The following is a 15,897-nucleotide window of genomic DNA, read 5'->3' as shown; positions in this document are numbered from 1 at the left end:
TAGATAGTTTCTTGGAGCCATAAGATGAGAGTTGAATGACAGGTGGACACCAAAGGTGGATAAATAGTCCTGAAAAGGGCTCAGCAAGTTCTCATAGCAGAGGTATTAGTCTTCCATGAACACCCCCTACAATCTAATGAGAGAGACAACAAACAAATATATAAATATACCAGATATATAGGAAATAATTAACAGAAGGTAGTTTATCTTTCAGGATTGTTGTGAGGATGAAATGAGAAAAAAATACTTATAAAGTACTTCAAAATTTTTAAGACACCATATAAATGTTTATTATTATAAATGTTAATATTAATTGCTGAGATACAAATTGCCTCTTCCTTTTTTGCTGTGTGTGTGTGTGTGTGTGTGTGTGTGTGTGGTGAGGCAATTGAAATTAAGTGACTTGCCCAGGATCATGCTACTAGTAAGTGCTAAGTGTCTGAGGCCAAATTTGAACTTGGGTCCTTCTGAATTCAGGATCAGTATTCTATCCAGTGTGCCATCTAGCTGTCCCTTTTTTGCCTATTTCACTGTTATTGAGACACAATGTCTGCCTTATTTTTTTTTTTTAATTCTGTTTACTTCATAACTTTTATTTAAAAGTTTTTTTTTTTTTCTGCTAGCTTAATCCCAGTGTCACTGATATATTATTGATTTCTTATTGACTTTAGTTGATGTTGTTGCTGAGATGTTTGTCCCCTTTGGCTACTATATGTGAGTCATTCTCAATTCTGAATCATTCAGCCTCTTATTACAGCTCCTCTCACTTCATTTTCCTTCCTAAGCCCTTCTTCAAACTGCAAAAGCTGAATCAATATTGTCAGATAATGAATTTGTTTTTTTTTTTTTTTTAGTTCCCCTTCATCCACACTCACTGTTTCCTTCTGTTCTTCTTTCCATTTAGATCAATGAATTATCCACTCAATCTCATTGATTCTACAAGCCTATATACTCATAGCCCAGTGGCATTCTCAAGATTACATTTTTAAGCTTTTCATACACTTATAAGATTAGTTTCCCATGGAAAGATGACTTTATTCAAAAAGGAAATCCACATGTAATAGATTTCACCACAACCCTGGTCTGATAATTGAGACTCTAAATTCCTTGCCATGAGGTTATGTTTTTGCCCATTTAATCCTGCACCATATAGGAAGTTAACCTGTGATAAAATAACTGAAATATATTTAAGTCTATTCTTAAAACTTACCAATAAATGTTGCTAAACATATTTTTAAAAATGTACAAATTGAGCTATCTATTAAAAAAGGTTGCCAAATATGCCAGTCACTCTAGAATGTCTTCAGGATCTGTATCATGCAATTTAATCATAAGTGAACCTATATTAAAATAAGATTCTTTGGGGATTTATTAAACATGAGACATTAAAAACCATCTTCATAAAAAATTCTAATCTACAATGTTTTATGTCCAATTAGCACCTGTGTGTACTTCAGACAAGTGACATAAGATCTCTGGACTACAGTTTCTTCATCTGTAAAGAACAGATATTTGATGAGATTTCTGAAATCTCTTCCAACTCTACATCAATGATCATATGAAGTTGTTCTCACTAGTGAGAAACATAATAGCTAAAACCAAAGTTGAGTGTGTGATTTTTTTTTTTGGATTTAAGTTTATATATTTTTTTCAAATTTGTATTTTATATTTCATGATCCATTAAAGTATGAGGCTTACTACATCTTGTCACCTTTTAAAAATGATTTTTATTAGAACAAAATTACTTTATGTTTTTCATTCCTCACTTACATGTTTCTAAAATATGGGACTATATTCTGCCTCCTGTCATTTTCTTTTAATTAACAAGTATTTATTTAAGCTCCTACCATATACCAAGTATTTTCCTGAGTATATAACAAAGACAAGAAAACTAACTCTATATATCAATCCAAATACTAAAAATATTTGTTAAGAGCATGCAGAACTTGGGATCACCAGAACTTGAATTCAAATTTCAATTAAAAAAATTTTGAGATTTTGAGAAAGTTGGTTTGATTCTCTGTAAAATAAAGAGATTGAATTATATGACTTCTAAGTTTCATTCCAGCTCTAGTTCTATGATCCTAACATCCTAAAATACCTTGGCACTCTCAGTGTCTTATAGAAGACATCATTGTAGGCACTAGAAAAACAATGATAAGATAGAGCAACAGCAATAACAGCAGCAACAAAAAGTATCCCCACCCATAAGGTGATTACATTTAATGAGATATAAAGTATAAACAAAATAAATGTGTATGTATTTATATGTATATATACATATGTACATGTAAAACATATATACATAAAACATACAATATCATATATACACACTTGCACATATATGCAATGCAATATATACAGTGCAGATATATATGTGTATATGTAGGATACACATATACACATATACATGTACACACCTATTTACACAAATACATATATATTTATGTATGTATACATATATATACACAGATAACATTGAAGATAAATAGTATCAGGAAATTTTTCCCACCAGGAATGGCACATGAGATGAGTTTTGAAGCTACATATGGAATTTAACAAGTGATGATGAAGAGTGAGTTCAGATATTGGGATAATCTATGCAAAAACAAATTGGTAGAAAATTGAGCAGCCAGTCCTAGGAGTGTCAAATAGGCCAATTTGCCTAAAATGTAGAGAGAGAGAGAGAGAGACAGTGTATGTGTATGTGTGTGTATATGATGGGGGAGGGAATGCAGGTTGAAATCAGAAGATGAAAGACCCCAAATAACAAGCTGAGGAATTTTCCTTTTTCCAGAAGAAACCAGGAGCCATGAAAGTCTTCTGAGCAATACAGTGACATGGTCAGCACAAATGAACTCTCCTCTGCTGTAACATTTTAAAATAGTCATCAATTAATTCATTGAAAAGAATTTTCAGGATTTGAGTTTCCATCCATGTGCAAAATGGTCATACTTGATTAAATTCCATAGGTAATCTGCCAGTCATTTCTAATTCTACCCAATGACTCATAGGTTATCATGTTATTGAATCAATATCTCCTAACCTACAAGAATAAGAAAAAATAGAGAAAAGCAAGATCTGTGATGATGTGGAACTTTCTAAGCAGTCAATGAAAACTGGGATAACTAAAGTCAGTAAAAATCAATCAGATATGAAGCTTAAAAATGTTAAGTGAGCTTTTGCTTTCTGAATCCAACTGTCAAGTCAATGTTGTGTTTCCTTAAGATTATTAGCATTCTTATTATGCTTCAAAAATCAGAGGAATGTTAGATATCCAGCATGTAATTTCTTTCATATGAGCTACTCTAGTCACAAAATCTCAAAATTTAAGAGCTAGAAGGGTCCTCAATGGCTATGTAGTTCAACATATATGAAAAAGGAATGCTAATAAAAATAATAGCATTTATCTGGAACTTTAAAATTTCTAAAATACCTTAAATATTACATTAATCCTTGGAGATAAGTACTATCATTATTCTCATTACAGTCAAGAAACTGAAGCAGAGAGAGTTTAAGTGACTTGTCCAGTCACCAAAGCTAGTATCTGAAATTAGATTTCAATTCAGGTTTTCCTAACTTCATGTCTGGTATTATTGCCCTCTATGCCACCTATCAGCCTCTAATATACTCAGTGAATGATCATCCAGCCTTTACTAGAATATGTCCATAGAAGAGAGACCCATCACTTCTTGAGGCAGCAAAATCCATTCTTATTGTTAGGACTGGGTTTTGTTGGCTGCCCTATCACATGTCATATCAAATTTGTGTCTATTAATAGACACTAAAATAGTGATCACTTTTTAATTAAATAAATAATAAAATATATTTTATTTTTAAAAATCACAAGAGTTATCTATTCCTGTCTATTTTGTATTTGTGAAGCTGTAGTAAAATTTTGGTCAAAACATAAATTATTTATCTCTATTGAATCTCATCTTAAATAGATTCAGCCCAAAATTCAAGTCTCTTGTGATTCTTTTAGATCCTATCATTCAGTATAAAGCTACTCAACTGCCCACATATACAGTTTGAATCATCCATAAATCTGATGAAAATCTCATATATGCCTTTATAGAAATCATTGATAATAATGTTCAACAGGACAAAGTCAAGCTCAGATCCTTGGGTTCTTCCACTAGAGACATCTTGCCATTCCAACAGTCTTCTCTCTCCTTTCCTTAGAGGAAAGAAAGGACATAATCCATAGGATCATTTGGGAGTCATCTCATTTTCTCCCCCCATTATTTTCCTTCTCTTTAAAAAAAACAACCTTGAACTAGATGATCTCTGAAATCCTCACCTCTAGAGCAGATATCCTTTCCTAGAGATTTGTGAACTCTACTTAAACTCTACTTAAATCTTGCCCAAAAAGGAAGAGATTGGTCAGGTGTGACCTAACCCTATTGAAGCCTTGGCTCTTCGTAATTAATGCTTCCCAATCTTGATATTCATCAATCATCTCCTTAGTCATCTTTCTAGAATTTTCCCAAGAATCAAAATAACACTCATTGGTTATAGTTTGAAGACTCTACTTTCTTCCCTTTCGTGAAACTTAGGAGAACATCAGCCCTTCTCCAATCTTGTTGTTCCATCTCCTATTTTCATGATCCATCAAACTGACAGTAGCTCATAAATCACACCTGCTAGTTCTTTCAGCATGTGTGGATATAGTTCATGTGGGCCAGATGACATGAATTTATCAAGGGCAGTTACTCTTATATTATCTTCTTAGTTATCTTGATTTATCAAGTATGAGTAATTTTTATTCTGACATACCAGTGCATTATTTGGCAGAGAAAACAGAAGCAAAATAAACCTGAGCAGGCTCTCAATTATCATCATCCCATCTATCCCAATGAAAGGTTCCATCTTTCCTTTTCTTTTCCTTTTTCTCCTAATAAGGATAGGGCCTTTCTCTATGATTTCATTGCTATGGAAGCTCCCAGATAAAGAATTTCTCTCTCTAAATAAAGGTCTGTAATATCTCTTTAAGTTGTTGTCTTTTTTTAAATAGCTTTTTATTTACAAGTTATTTGCATGGGTAATTTTATAGCATTGACAATTGCCAAACCTTTTGTTCCAATTTTTCCCCTCCTTCCCCCCAACCCCTCCCCTAGATGTCAGGATGACCAGTAGATGTTAAGTATATTAAAGTATAAATTAGATACACAATAAGTATTAAGTTGTTGTCTTAAAGAATTACTGAGACTACTGAGAACGGGTCCTCCTCCTCACCATCAAATATCCTATGTGGATCAAATGTAGGATTTGAATCTAGATCTTCCTGGATTGATTTTAAATCAGATTTTTATTCACCATGGCACACTGTGATTCCCAGGCAAAATAAGGAAAAATAAACAAACAAACAAAAACCAACTCTTTTTGTAATAAGCCTTAGCATTATGACAATACTGATGCAATTTTTTAAAATACTGAGCCATGCACTTATCTCCATTCTCCATTGCTTGACACTGATTACATCTTCTTTATATTTCTTTTTAAAATCTAGGTTTGTTGGTAAGTTCTCCATGACTGCTAAAAACTTTATAATCATTGGCAACATTTTTTTAAAGCTTTCATCTGAAAATGTTATTTACATTCATTTTAATCTACAGAAGTAGGTACATTTTGCTAAATCATGGAAGATGCTTTGTTATCTTTAAATATGAAAGACAATAGGACTCTTTTATCAGGTTAACAAGTTACTGCCTCAATACCCCCTAGCACCAATACCACAGCAAAGAATCACCATTTCTTTTTCTTCCTTTGACCCTTATCAGCTGAACTCTTATCTGAGAGCTTCTCTGGATCTATTACTTTTACCTTCTAATTATTCCACTAATATTTTCTTCATTAACTACCATTTTCTTGACTATTACTTTCTAAGTTTCCTTTTTGAATATACTTTTTCAAGTTCTATACTTAATCCTTCATAATTTCTTATCTATAATTTCTTTTAATCATCCTTTTTTGATGTTGAAATAAAATCTGAATCAGTTTTAAGATGAGATTATTCTCCTTCAGAGCTTCTTAATTTCTCCAAAAATGTTTCCAAATTGCTCCTCCTCAGTTCTAATCTCTGAATTATTTCATCAGTTCAAACCCCTTCACATCACCTAGATAATTTCCTTTCCTCTTTTGACTCATCTTCCCTCTTTTCCCATTTCTTCTATAACTTTTTTTTTTCTCTAGAATCCAGAAAAAAAAAAAAAAGCCAAAGCCATGGAGTAATTCCTTATAGGGGAGTACATTGACAGATTGACAAAGAATGATCTATATCAGTGGTTCTCAAACTTTTGTTTTCAATGTCTTTATCCTATTAAAAATTATTGAGGATCTCTCCAAGGCATTTTTGTTTATCTGGGTTATATTTATTGACATTTACCATATTGGAAATAAAAACTAATTTTGAATTTTGTAGACCCTCTAAAACGGTTTCAGAGATCCCCAGAATTTTCTAGACCATACTTTGAGAACCACTGATCTATGTCATTGAGATCATAACTACATCAGGGAGATCAAATGTCAATCTGAGTATTTTTGATCCTTTCTTCGGTTACCCATTGTTATTTGAACAGTATTAAAAGCACCCACAGCATACAATATTTAGGGAAATATATTGATCTAACTTGTGAACCTCAGCTTTTCTAAAATGAAAATAATCCTGTTTTAATCTATATAAACATAAACTAATGTTGATATTGCTTTTATTGGTAGCAAAAAAAAAAAAAAATATCTCAACACCTGCTCTTAATGAGACTCTATTGTCTAGTTACAAAGGAATAAATTAATGGATACTGTGGGGAAAGAAATAGGTGGAATACAGTGTGGGATTAGGGTGGAGATTCCTATAATTTACTGCTTGGAGGCATATATGTATTAAAAATCAACTCTAACTTGGGAAAAGTTGTTTGATTTTTAAGTCATTATTAAAAGACCAATGTATACACACTAATATAGGATAATTGACAATGTTTTGGGTAACCAAGTATATTGATCACAGAGTGATAAGATTGCCATTAACTTCTGCCACTCCTTATCACAATACCTTCATTCTTCTCTCTATTAAGGGAGTCATACTAAGTAAGCTCTGATTAGTCTATCTGGCTGCCAGGAAATGGAAAGAACTAAGCTGACTTTAAGGTTCCCTGGACCATGGTGCAGTAGGGGAAAAAATAAAATAAAACATGGTCCTGAGAGTCAGAGAACTTTTGTTCAAATCCCAACCATATCACTTACTACTTACTATCTTTGGACAAATCTTTTAACCTTATTGAGCCTCATTAACCACATCTACAAAATGAAAGCATTGGGATAGGGATAGATTACTTCTGAATCAATGATTCATAATTATTTTTGTCTGGGCAGTGCATATAAAGTAGATATCACCATCACTATCACTAACACACATACATGCATGCACACACAAAGAAGGGGAAGAGGGCACATAAGGGAAGCTTTGTGGAAATATTTGACATCTTTTGGCCTTGCACTTGGGGAAAATTGGACCTAATATATTATAGTATGGTTCTTTGCTTTCCCAAAAGTTATGTCAGTAAACTGCAGGCTTAGACAGGTCCTACCAAGCTGGAAAATCCTTTAGTATGGTCCTTGAGATGAATAAGTGGGCTGTCAGTCTAACTAACATCATAGAGGTTCCTTGCTAGCAAGTTGGCCCCTAGCCAATGAATTCTTTGGCCTTGGCCACAGAGGTAAAGTTTTAATCTCCAGCACCTAATCAAATAGGAGGAATTTTGTGCCATTGTTAAGATTAAAATGGTCTTTAAAATACTATGATTTATTAATTATCATTTAAAAGAATGATTTATTATCTATAGAATACCTATTTGGCAATAGAACTATGATATTAAATGCTACAAATACATCTAATCCATTTCTATATAATAAGTATTCTGTGCAGTTAAAGCAAGGTAAACACACAAGAATTTATCGTTAAAAATCTTAGGACAAATAGTTATTATTTATAATAATCATGACTTTAATGTTCTTTATTAATTATAGTATCACAATATTTACAGCTGTAAGGAGAGTTAAAAATTAAATAACATCGCACTCATTTTACAAATTAAGAAACAACAATCAAAATAAAACCCTACAGAGAAACAAACGACAAGAAGAAACAAAATTGAGACGTAGGCAGATGAAATAATTACCCAAGATCACAGAGGAACTAAAAAATAGAACCAGGATTTGAACATTTCAAGATTTTCCACTATTCTAGTACTACTTATTAATTTCCATTGCTTCTAAAAGGGCCTTTAAATTAAATGTCACCATTTTATATCTACATTTATTATCATATACACTGAATTCTGCATTATTCCCAGTGTCTAGTATGAGATTAATATAACTCACATTCCATTTATGGTTTGATTTCTAGAAAGATGTGCAAATTTTTTTTGAAAACCAAAGTGCTATGCCAGTCATTATTAATATAATAGGTTTGTAAGATCATTTAAATATATACTAAAGTAGGATAAGAGTATAACCATACATCTAAAACTGGATATAACCCTCTAAGACCATCTAGCTCAAACCTTGTTTATAAAGTGAAGGAATAAAGACCCAGCAGAGTTAAGTAATTTTCCAAAACTCATAAAGTAGTTTCAAATATTTAGATTAGTCTATGATGTTATTACCTAGGTTTTCCTTCCATTGATGAAGATCAGAGTCTATCTATGTCTGCTTAGCCTTGGGAGTCTTAGCCATGCTATTTTAAGAGTTTGGCCACAGGGAGTCCACCCTAAATGGGAGAAAAGTCTTCCTAACTTTTGCCTTATATTGTAAGGATAGAATAATTGTAAGAATAGTAATACATACTTTAAGTGGTATGTTAACAGTCATTATTAAAGTGTCAGAGGAACCCACTTAATGAACTGACCATTGACTAGCTTTTCAGCAAGTACCTCATAATTGATTTTATAGAGATAATCCAATATTCTAGATAAGTAGAAAGATGCATATAAACATAGATGTGGATACAGACATTTTATTTTTTAAAAAATATTTAATAATAGCTTTTTATTTTCAAAATAATGGAAAGATAATTTTTAACACTCAACCTTGCAAAACCTTGTGTTTCAAATTTTTCTCCCTCTTTCTTCCCACATCTCTTCCCTTAGATAGCAAGTAATTTAGTAAATGTTAAACATGTGCAATTCTTCTAAACATATTTCCATATTTATCATGCTGCACAACACAAATCAGAGATATGATATATTTTAAGTAATAAATTGGATTTAAGTCAGGACCATATTTTTCTTTTCTTTTTTTTTTTTTTGTAATCTGAGAGGAGCTTAATAAATGATTAATGACCTATTGACAAGATACAAAAATAAAGACTTAGACTTTGACATAGACATATATAGATATGGCTATAGACATGCAGACAGAAGCACAGACACATATATAAATATAGATAAGAATATAAAGATGTATATTTACATATATATATTAAAGAGTTAAGGAATGATTCTAAGAATCATTTTTTTAAAAATAATATTTTGTTAAAAAATTCTTATCTAAATGAACAAATGCCTTTTACAGATGTCATTTGAAAGTCTGTTAGCTAAGAACACAAAAATGTCCATTGGCATGATGTGGCAATCCTATTCTTTTTCCAATTATGTATCTAGTTATTGAATGGCTGCATGTCAACAAGCTTTCTGTTGCTCATCTACTTTCTGTGAGCTGTAGAAGCTACCCAGTTACCTCAAACAAAGGAAAAAAAGGTAGGGATTTGAATAATTTAATGGAAAGGAGAGCTCTAACTTTCTCCCTTCTTCATTCTTTTCATTCTTGATTGTGACCTAAAATCTGCTTATAGAGATATATGTCAGTTTTAGTATTCAGTCACAGAACATTTTATTATTTCATAGTCAAAGCAAAGAATACATCTCACTGGACTAAAGAGATCTTGAAATTCACTCTCATCTTCTTGGGGAAGATTTTTGGTCACAGAAATACCAAGTAGAAATCAATCTCTCTCTCTCTCTCTCTCTCTCTCTCTCTCTCTCTTTTTCTCTCTCTATTTCTCTCTTTCTCTTCTTCCCTCTTTCCCTCTCTCTCCCTCTCTCTCTCTTTCTTTGTCTCTGTCTCTCTTAAAAACTTAGTGTGAATGGGGGGAAATGTATTTTCCACTGCTCTCTCACTTTTTTTTTCATATGCTGCCTTATTTGAAATACCATTCAATTGTAATTACAATAACTTTTCAGTTTATACATTACATTCTTAAATTATTTTGAGATTGAAAGATTCAAAATTTAGTAGATTTTTAAAAAGCAATTTAAAGACTTTTCAATTAAAACAGAAGTTATTAATTTACTATTAAGTAATTTTAAAGAATTAGTTGTATTTAATTTTTAAGAATAGATAATCTGAAGAATTTAATCAATGCAATGATATTTCAAAGAACTAAGAATATCTTCATAATTCCCCCCTCCATACTCTTGACCTAATATGACTGAAAAGAGGGGGAGAGGCTTGGCTGCTTGTATTAAATGGTAGCTCTGTTTCTAAATCTATTGAATTCTTTGTCTCCCTTTAGGCTTTGGATGATATTAACTATCAAACCTCACTGATAGTTTATGAAACATTAGCCTCTTTGTGTTAAGAACTAAGCTCACCTTGCACATGGCTAATAAAATAGCCTTTATGTTCTTACCATATTCTATAAAGTACCAGCCTTTCTAGTTTCATATTAATTATGATTTGCTTCCAAAAATCCAGTCCTTCATTCCTAAATTTGGAAGGCTCACTTACTTCACTCTGTTTTTTTCAGTAAACTCATTTCTCATGTATTCTATTCAGAATATTTAGCTTTTTTTTTTTTTTAATACTAAGTGAAATATATTCAAACTCTTCTAAAGAAATAAAAGTGAAAAAAAGTTAGAAAATGCAAAAGTCTAAAATGTGTGGATTGAAATCTCTAATACCGCATGTACTATTCTTGTCCTTCTCCTTCTTCCCCTTTTTCTCACTCTCCCCTCTCCTTCCCTTCCTCTTCTTCTTCATTCCCCCTCCTTTTTTCTCTCCTGCTAATAGTGAAACAATTATGTCTGAGCTCTCCTTTCAGTTTACTTTTTTAATATAGATATCTTGGTGCATCTTTACTTATGTGATGTCACCTAAAGACTTAATACAATAATGTATGCAATACATCTGCTAGTTGCATCTAATTATATATGATCACATTTTGTTTTGGGGGTTGTTGTTGTTGTTGTTGTTTTTGTTTTGGCAAAAATACTAGAATGGTTTGTCATTTCCCTCTGCAACTCATTTTACAGAAGAGGAAATGGTGGCAAACAGAGCTAAATAACTTGCCCAGAGTTAAAAACTAGTAAGTGTCTGAGGCCATATTTGAACTCAGGAAGATGAGTCTTCCTGATTCCAGACCTGGTACTAGATCCATTGCGCCACCTAGCTTCTGTGAAGAAAATTTAGACTCAGTAAAAATAGAAAAAAACCTATCTTAAATATGGTATGCACTCAGTATTAAGAATAGGGAACAGAGTCCATCATTTGCTATTGTTATTCAGTAAATTATGCTATTATTAATTAGTTAACCTAAACCAGTTATTGTATAACTAATCTATTTTTGGTTCAAATTTATATATCATAAGAAAGAGGATGTTTCCTTTTTCTCCTCCCCATGCAATCTTCTTTTTAGATAGGCTTTGCTTTCTATCTGCACAACAAAACTTGTTCACAAAACCAAAAAAACCACTGAAACCTAGGAAAAATCAACAGATGAACTCAATCAGGTCCATCTCATCAGCAGTTTCCCCTCTACAGGCTATAAAAGTAATTTATTACAATCCTAACTGTTTAGGAAAGAGAAAGGTCATTAATGGTAGATAACTGCACTGTGCCTATGTGGTATATTTGCCATTTTCAGTTAGAAATATTACAATATTCACTTCTTCAAAATATCCCCAGACATGCTGTGATTTCACTACTTTAAAATAAATCATACATAAAAAGTCTTTAAAGGAAAACAGTTCTTTGCATTAGTATACCAAATATTTTTCCATTGCTAATGTCCCACCTTTGCCAGTAATGTTATATTCCTGACAAAGCATCTCTATCAGGAGGTGCATTCCAGTTTCTCAAAGAAACATTCCAAAATGAAATCCTCCTATTCTGAAGTAGACTTTTAAAACCTTTTCATCATTACTATGCATTGGAAATTGCAGATTTAAAGAGCTTCGAGAACTTTCTTCAAAGGAAGCAGTTCCATATATCTACAAAGCAGTTGGTCTAGTATTAGCACTGACATAGTAAGAATGGAGAATGAACCTCAGTGAATAAGTCTTATTAAGGGGTATATAGAAATACTTTCCAAACTATTAAGTTTGAAATAAGTGAACTATTCTACAAATAACTACAATATAATTTAATGGTACAATATAAATTCTAAAAGTTTCAAATTCCTACTGACCAATATTACTTTGTAAAACCAATGGTGATTTTTCTTTCTATGGATTCTTTTTATACATTACCATGATTAACACATTAATTAAGAGAATAACCATTAATAAGATTAAAACATGTTCAAAGGCTTCATTGCTTTCATTAATGAATAGATAAAGATTTGTTTAAGTAGTAGGAAACTCACATTCAAGTTAAACTATGGTGGAGACACTTTAAAAGCTGAAGTTTTTTTTTTTTTTTTTGAGGGATGTGTTTTGTTTAAAGGCATTTTGGTTAACAAAAAGAACAGTAGAGTTAGAATCAGGGGGCAGAATTATTCAAAGAACCACATTTTCCAGTTTGGAAATCAAAGGCTAGAAATCTGCATTAACATTTTATCAGTCTATAATTCCATAGAGACACTTAAAAATAATTACACTATTTCCTATCATGTAATTGTATGCTTTCTAAATTTACACTAAGTAAATGGTGACATGTAGAAGCAGGTAAGATTGGAAGAAAAGTAGTGGAAAAGTGCCCATGCCAAAGTAAATACTTTCAAAAAATAAAATCTGTATCTAAAATTATCCTGAGATCTTTTTCTAGCTTAAAAAAGTGAACATCTAAAGAGAAAACCCTTTAATAGATACTAATACAAGCATTCCAGCTCAAAGTATACATACACACACCCATTTTTTAAACTGAATTTCCACCTTTTGCATAATAGACTGGAAATAGCAGAGCAAATCAAAGGTAAGGGAGAGGACCGAACAAGATATTCAGACAACTGGTTCTCATCATCCGCATAGAGAGTTCTAAAGACTTAAAGATTCAGTCCATACAAGTAAAACCCATCTCAATCTACATGTTCCATTAGGAACCCCTCTTTCCCCCCAGTTTTAGGACAGTCTCATTAGATCTTTTTTAAAGTTTTATAATAAATTTTGGAAAGCAATAGTATATATAAGGATCTTTATACAAATTCTATACTGTATTTGCATCAAAATTTCAACAGGAGAAAAACCCAATTTAGATTTTTGTCTGGGCAAAATTTATCTCAGCATATTTGGGAACATAAATCAATAGATTTCAGATTTCCTCATTAAAATGTCCTGTTGGGATGTAGGTGAAAGGATGAGAGAAGGAAGACAAAGCATGCTGAATAGGCAAATGGATAAGGAGGAAAGAAGGGCAAAGTGGGAAACAATATTCCTTTCTCTACTGTTTCTTACACTAATGTCTAGTTTCCCTTGATCAAAATACGCTAACAACAATAATCTCTCCAAGTTGTAAGTACTGAGTAAGTCCTTATTGGCTAAAGGTTTTTTTGGTTCCCCAGAAGCTATTCTGTCAAGAAAGCCAAACTGGGACTGGTGGAGTGGAAAGGGGGGTGTAGAGACAGAGACACAGAAAGACAGAAACATAGAGACACACAGAGACACAAACACAAAAAGAGTTGAAGTAGGGTGTTAAAAAAAAAAAAAAAGAGTACATACATACAGATGCTTTACCTGTTTTTATGCCGAGTCTTTAACAAGTTTCTTCCAAAAGGAGCCATGATTTCTGGAGCAGTTTAATAACATCAACAATTCCAAGGGAAACTGTGGTTCTGTCTGTCTGTCTGTCTAGAGGTTTTGGAGTGTGTGTGTGTGTGTGGGAGGATATAGAGATCTCCTTCTTCTCCCCTTCTTCTCAAATCTTCCTGGGTTGGTTCAGCTCCTTAATAGCCCAGCCAGAAGAGTTGCTCAAAGTTGTGCAATTGGCAGCTTAACTTTGATCAGCTAGTTGCTTGTTGTTGCTGTTGCTCCTTTGGAGTCCTGCCCAGCTTCAGTCTCGAGGAAGGCATTTATAAGCAGGAAAAGAAAAAAAAAAAAAAAAAAAAAAAAAAGGGATGGGGAGTGGGGGTGGAGGGAAGCCCTTCTATTGTGTTTTTAAGTTATTTGCAGACTTACTCAACATCAAGACCTGCCAACCTTATGGGAACAGTAATGGGCAAGGAATGGACACTTCCCCGAAGACAGAAACTTTCTCTTTTCTCCCTTTATTCCCAATTGCACCCTCCCCTCCTCTCCCTCCAATTGAACTGAACACACATAAAAGGATTAAAAAGAATTCCCCCTGTTATGACTCCCCTTCCCCGCCTCTACCATCTTAACCCAAGCCTATGAAAAGTAATTTGATCTTGTTCAGCAGATCTGATGAGTCCTGGGAAAAACACCCTTTGCCTACTATTTCTGGTTTCTAACAGTAATCTTCCTGCCAGGGGGTAGGGGCTTTTTAAAGATGTTGGCCAAATAGTAGTAGCAAGAGGGAGGGGATAAAGTAAACTATGGGATCATATCTAGCTGGAGTTAAGGTTCCCTTTTCCTTTTAGAAGGAAATATCTTTGAGTGGATCTTGTGTTCCAAAGCCATTAGTGTCTGTCTGACCTGTTTTTAGGTATTTATAGAGAGATTGTGGTTGGAAGGGCAGAATGAAAGAGTTCGCTGGAGTGGAAGAAAGAAGATACTTGGGGGTAATGGACAACTGGGTACAAGCCATCAAGGCCTCACAACTGGGGTATCTGCAATCTGGGGTTTAGGGTTGGCTTTAAGACTTGGGTAGCCAAGCAAAGGTTATCCTCAGGATTGTTTTCCTCAGAATTGTTTTTACTTGTCAAGGAGGTAGTTTCTGTTGGACACCTGACTTAAAATTTTCTCCCGGATCAGTTCCTGTTGTCCCCAATTTTCTGCATGCCTCCACCCAGCTTATATACCAACAAGAGATAGGGGTAAAAAATACTGGCTCTCAACACAGCTATGGGTTCAAATTTTTCATCCACTGCTTCCTGAGTAACTTGTAAGAAGTCCCTTAATTGTTCTAAGACTTAGTTTTCCCTTATTGTAAAACAGAGAATTTCGCTCAACAGGCCTACAAGTACTTTCTAATTCTGGGTCTATGATTTTCTAAATTGAAATGGGAAGTAAGAAAGAAAATACTTTGGATGTATTTGAAGTGATTGAGGAAATGAGATAGATATTGGAAGGAGGAGGGGCTTTCATGCCATTTCTTGTAAAGCCTAGGGCTAGAATACTGTAAAAATAATGATTCGATTGTAGCATCTGTTGGATAGGCGTGAAGTGGGTGTGCAGGGAATCGGGAACTGGAGCTAATCTAAAAACAAAATTATCTAAATTAGGTATCCAACTGAATTTTCTTAATTAGGGTCTTTTTTTTTTTTTTTTTTTTTTTACTCCATCCAGGAATATATCCTGCCTCTCCTTCACTTTTCCCCCATCCCCCACTTTTGATTTCCAAGCATCCATTTCAAAAAGGCAGGATATTGAAGTGAGTAATCAGATATGAATCATCCCAATGCAGGGGGCTTTAGGAAGCCCAGTTTACTCTCTTGGCCCTTCTTTTCCCTTGGAATAATGACAAAGAAATTGCTTTAACTGCAGTCTCACATTTCTCCTTTGCTCT

The 15,897-nt window shown here is 33.2% G+C and overlaps 1 protein-coding gene across 1 annotated transcript in view; it reads right to left on the bottom strand.

The window, feature by feature from the left end:
- The window catches only part of RASSF9 (Ras association domain family member 9), a 46,884-nt gene extending 32,618 nt beyond the window's left edge, over positions 1–14,266 (bottom strand). The window contains exon 1 of the mRNA XM_023504324.2: positions 13,947–14,266. Coding sequence (XP_023360092.2) covers positions 13,947–13,993 — 47 coding nt within the window. The 5' untranslated portion in view covers positions 13,994–14,266. The remainder of the gene's footprint in view (positions 1–13,946) is intronic.
- Between the last annotated feature and the right edge of the window lie 1,631 nt (positions 14,267–15,897).

The sequence above is a fragment of the Sarcophilus harrisii genome, chromosome 5 (genome assembly GCF_902635505.1).
Source record: "Sarcophilus harrisii chromosome 5, mSarHar1.11, whole genome shotgun sequence".
NCBI classification, from domain to species: domain Eukaryota; kingdom Metazoa; phylum Chordata; class Mammalia; order Dasyuromorphia; family Dasyuridae; genus Sarcophilus; species Sarcophilus harrisii.
Note: the sequence above shows the minus strand (reverse complement) of the source record. Positions and strands in the feature narration are given on the sequence as shown.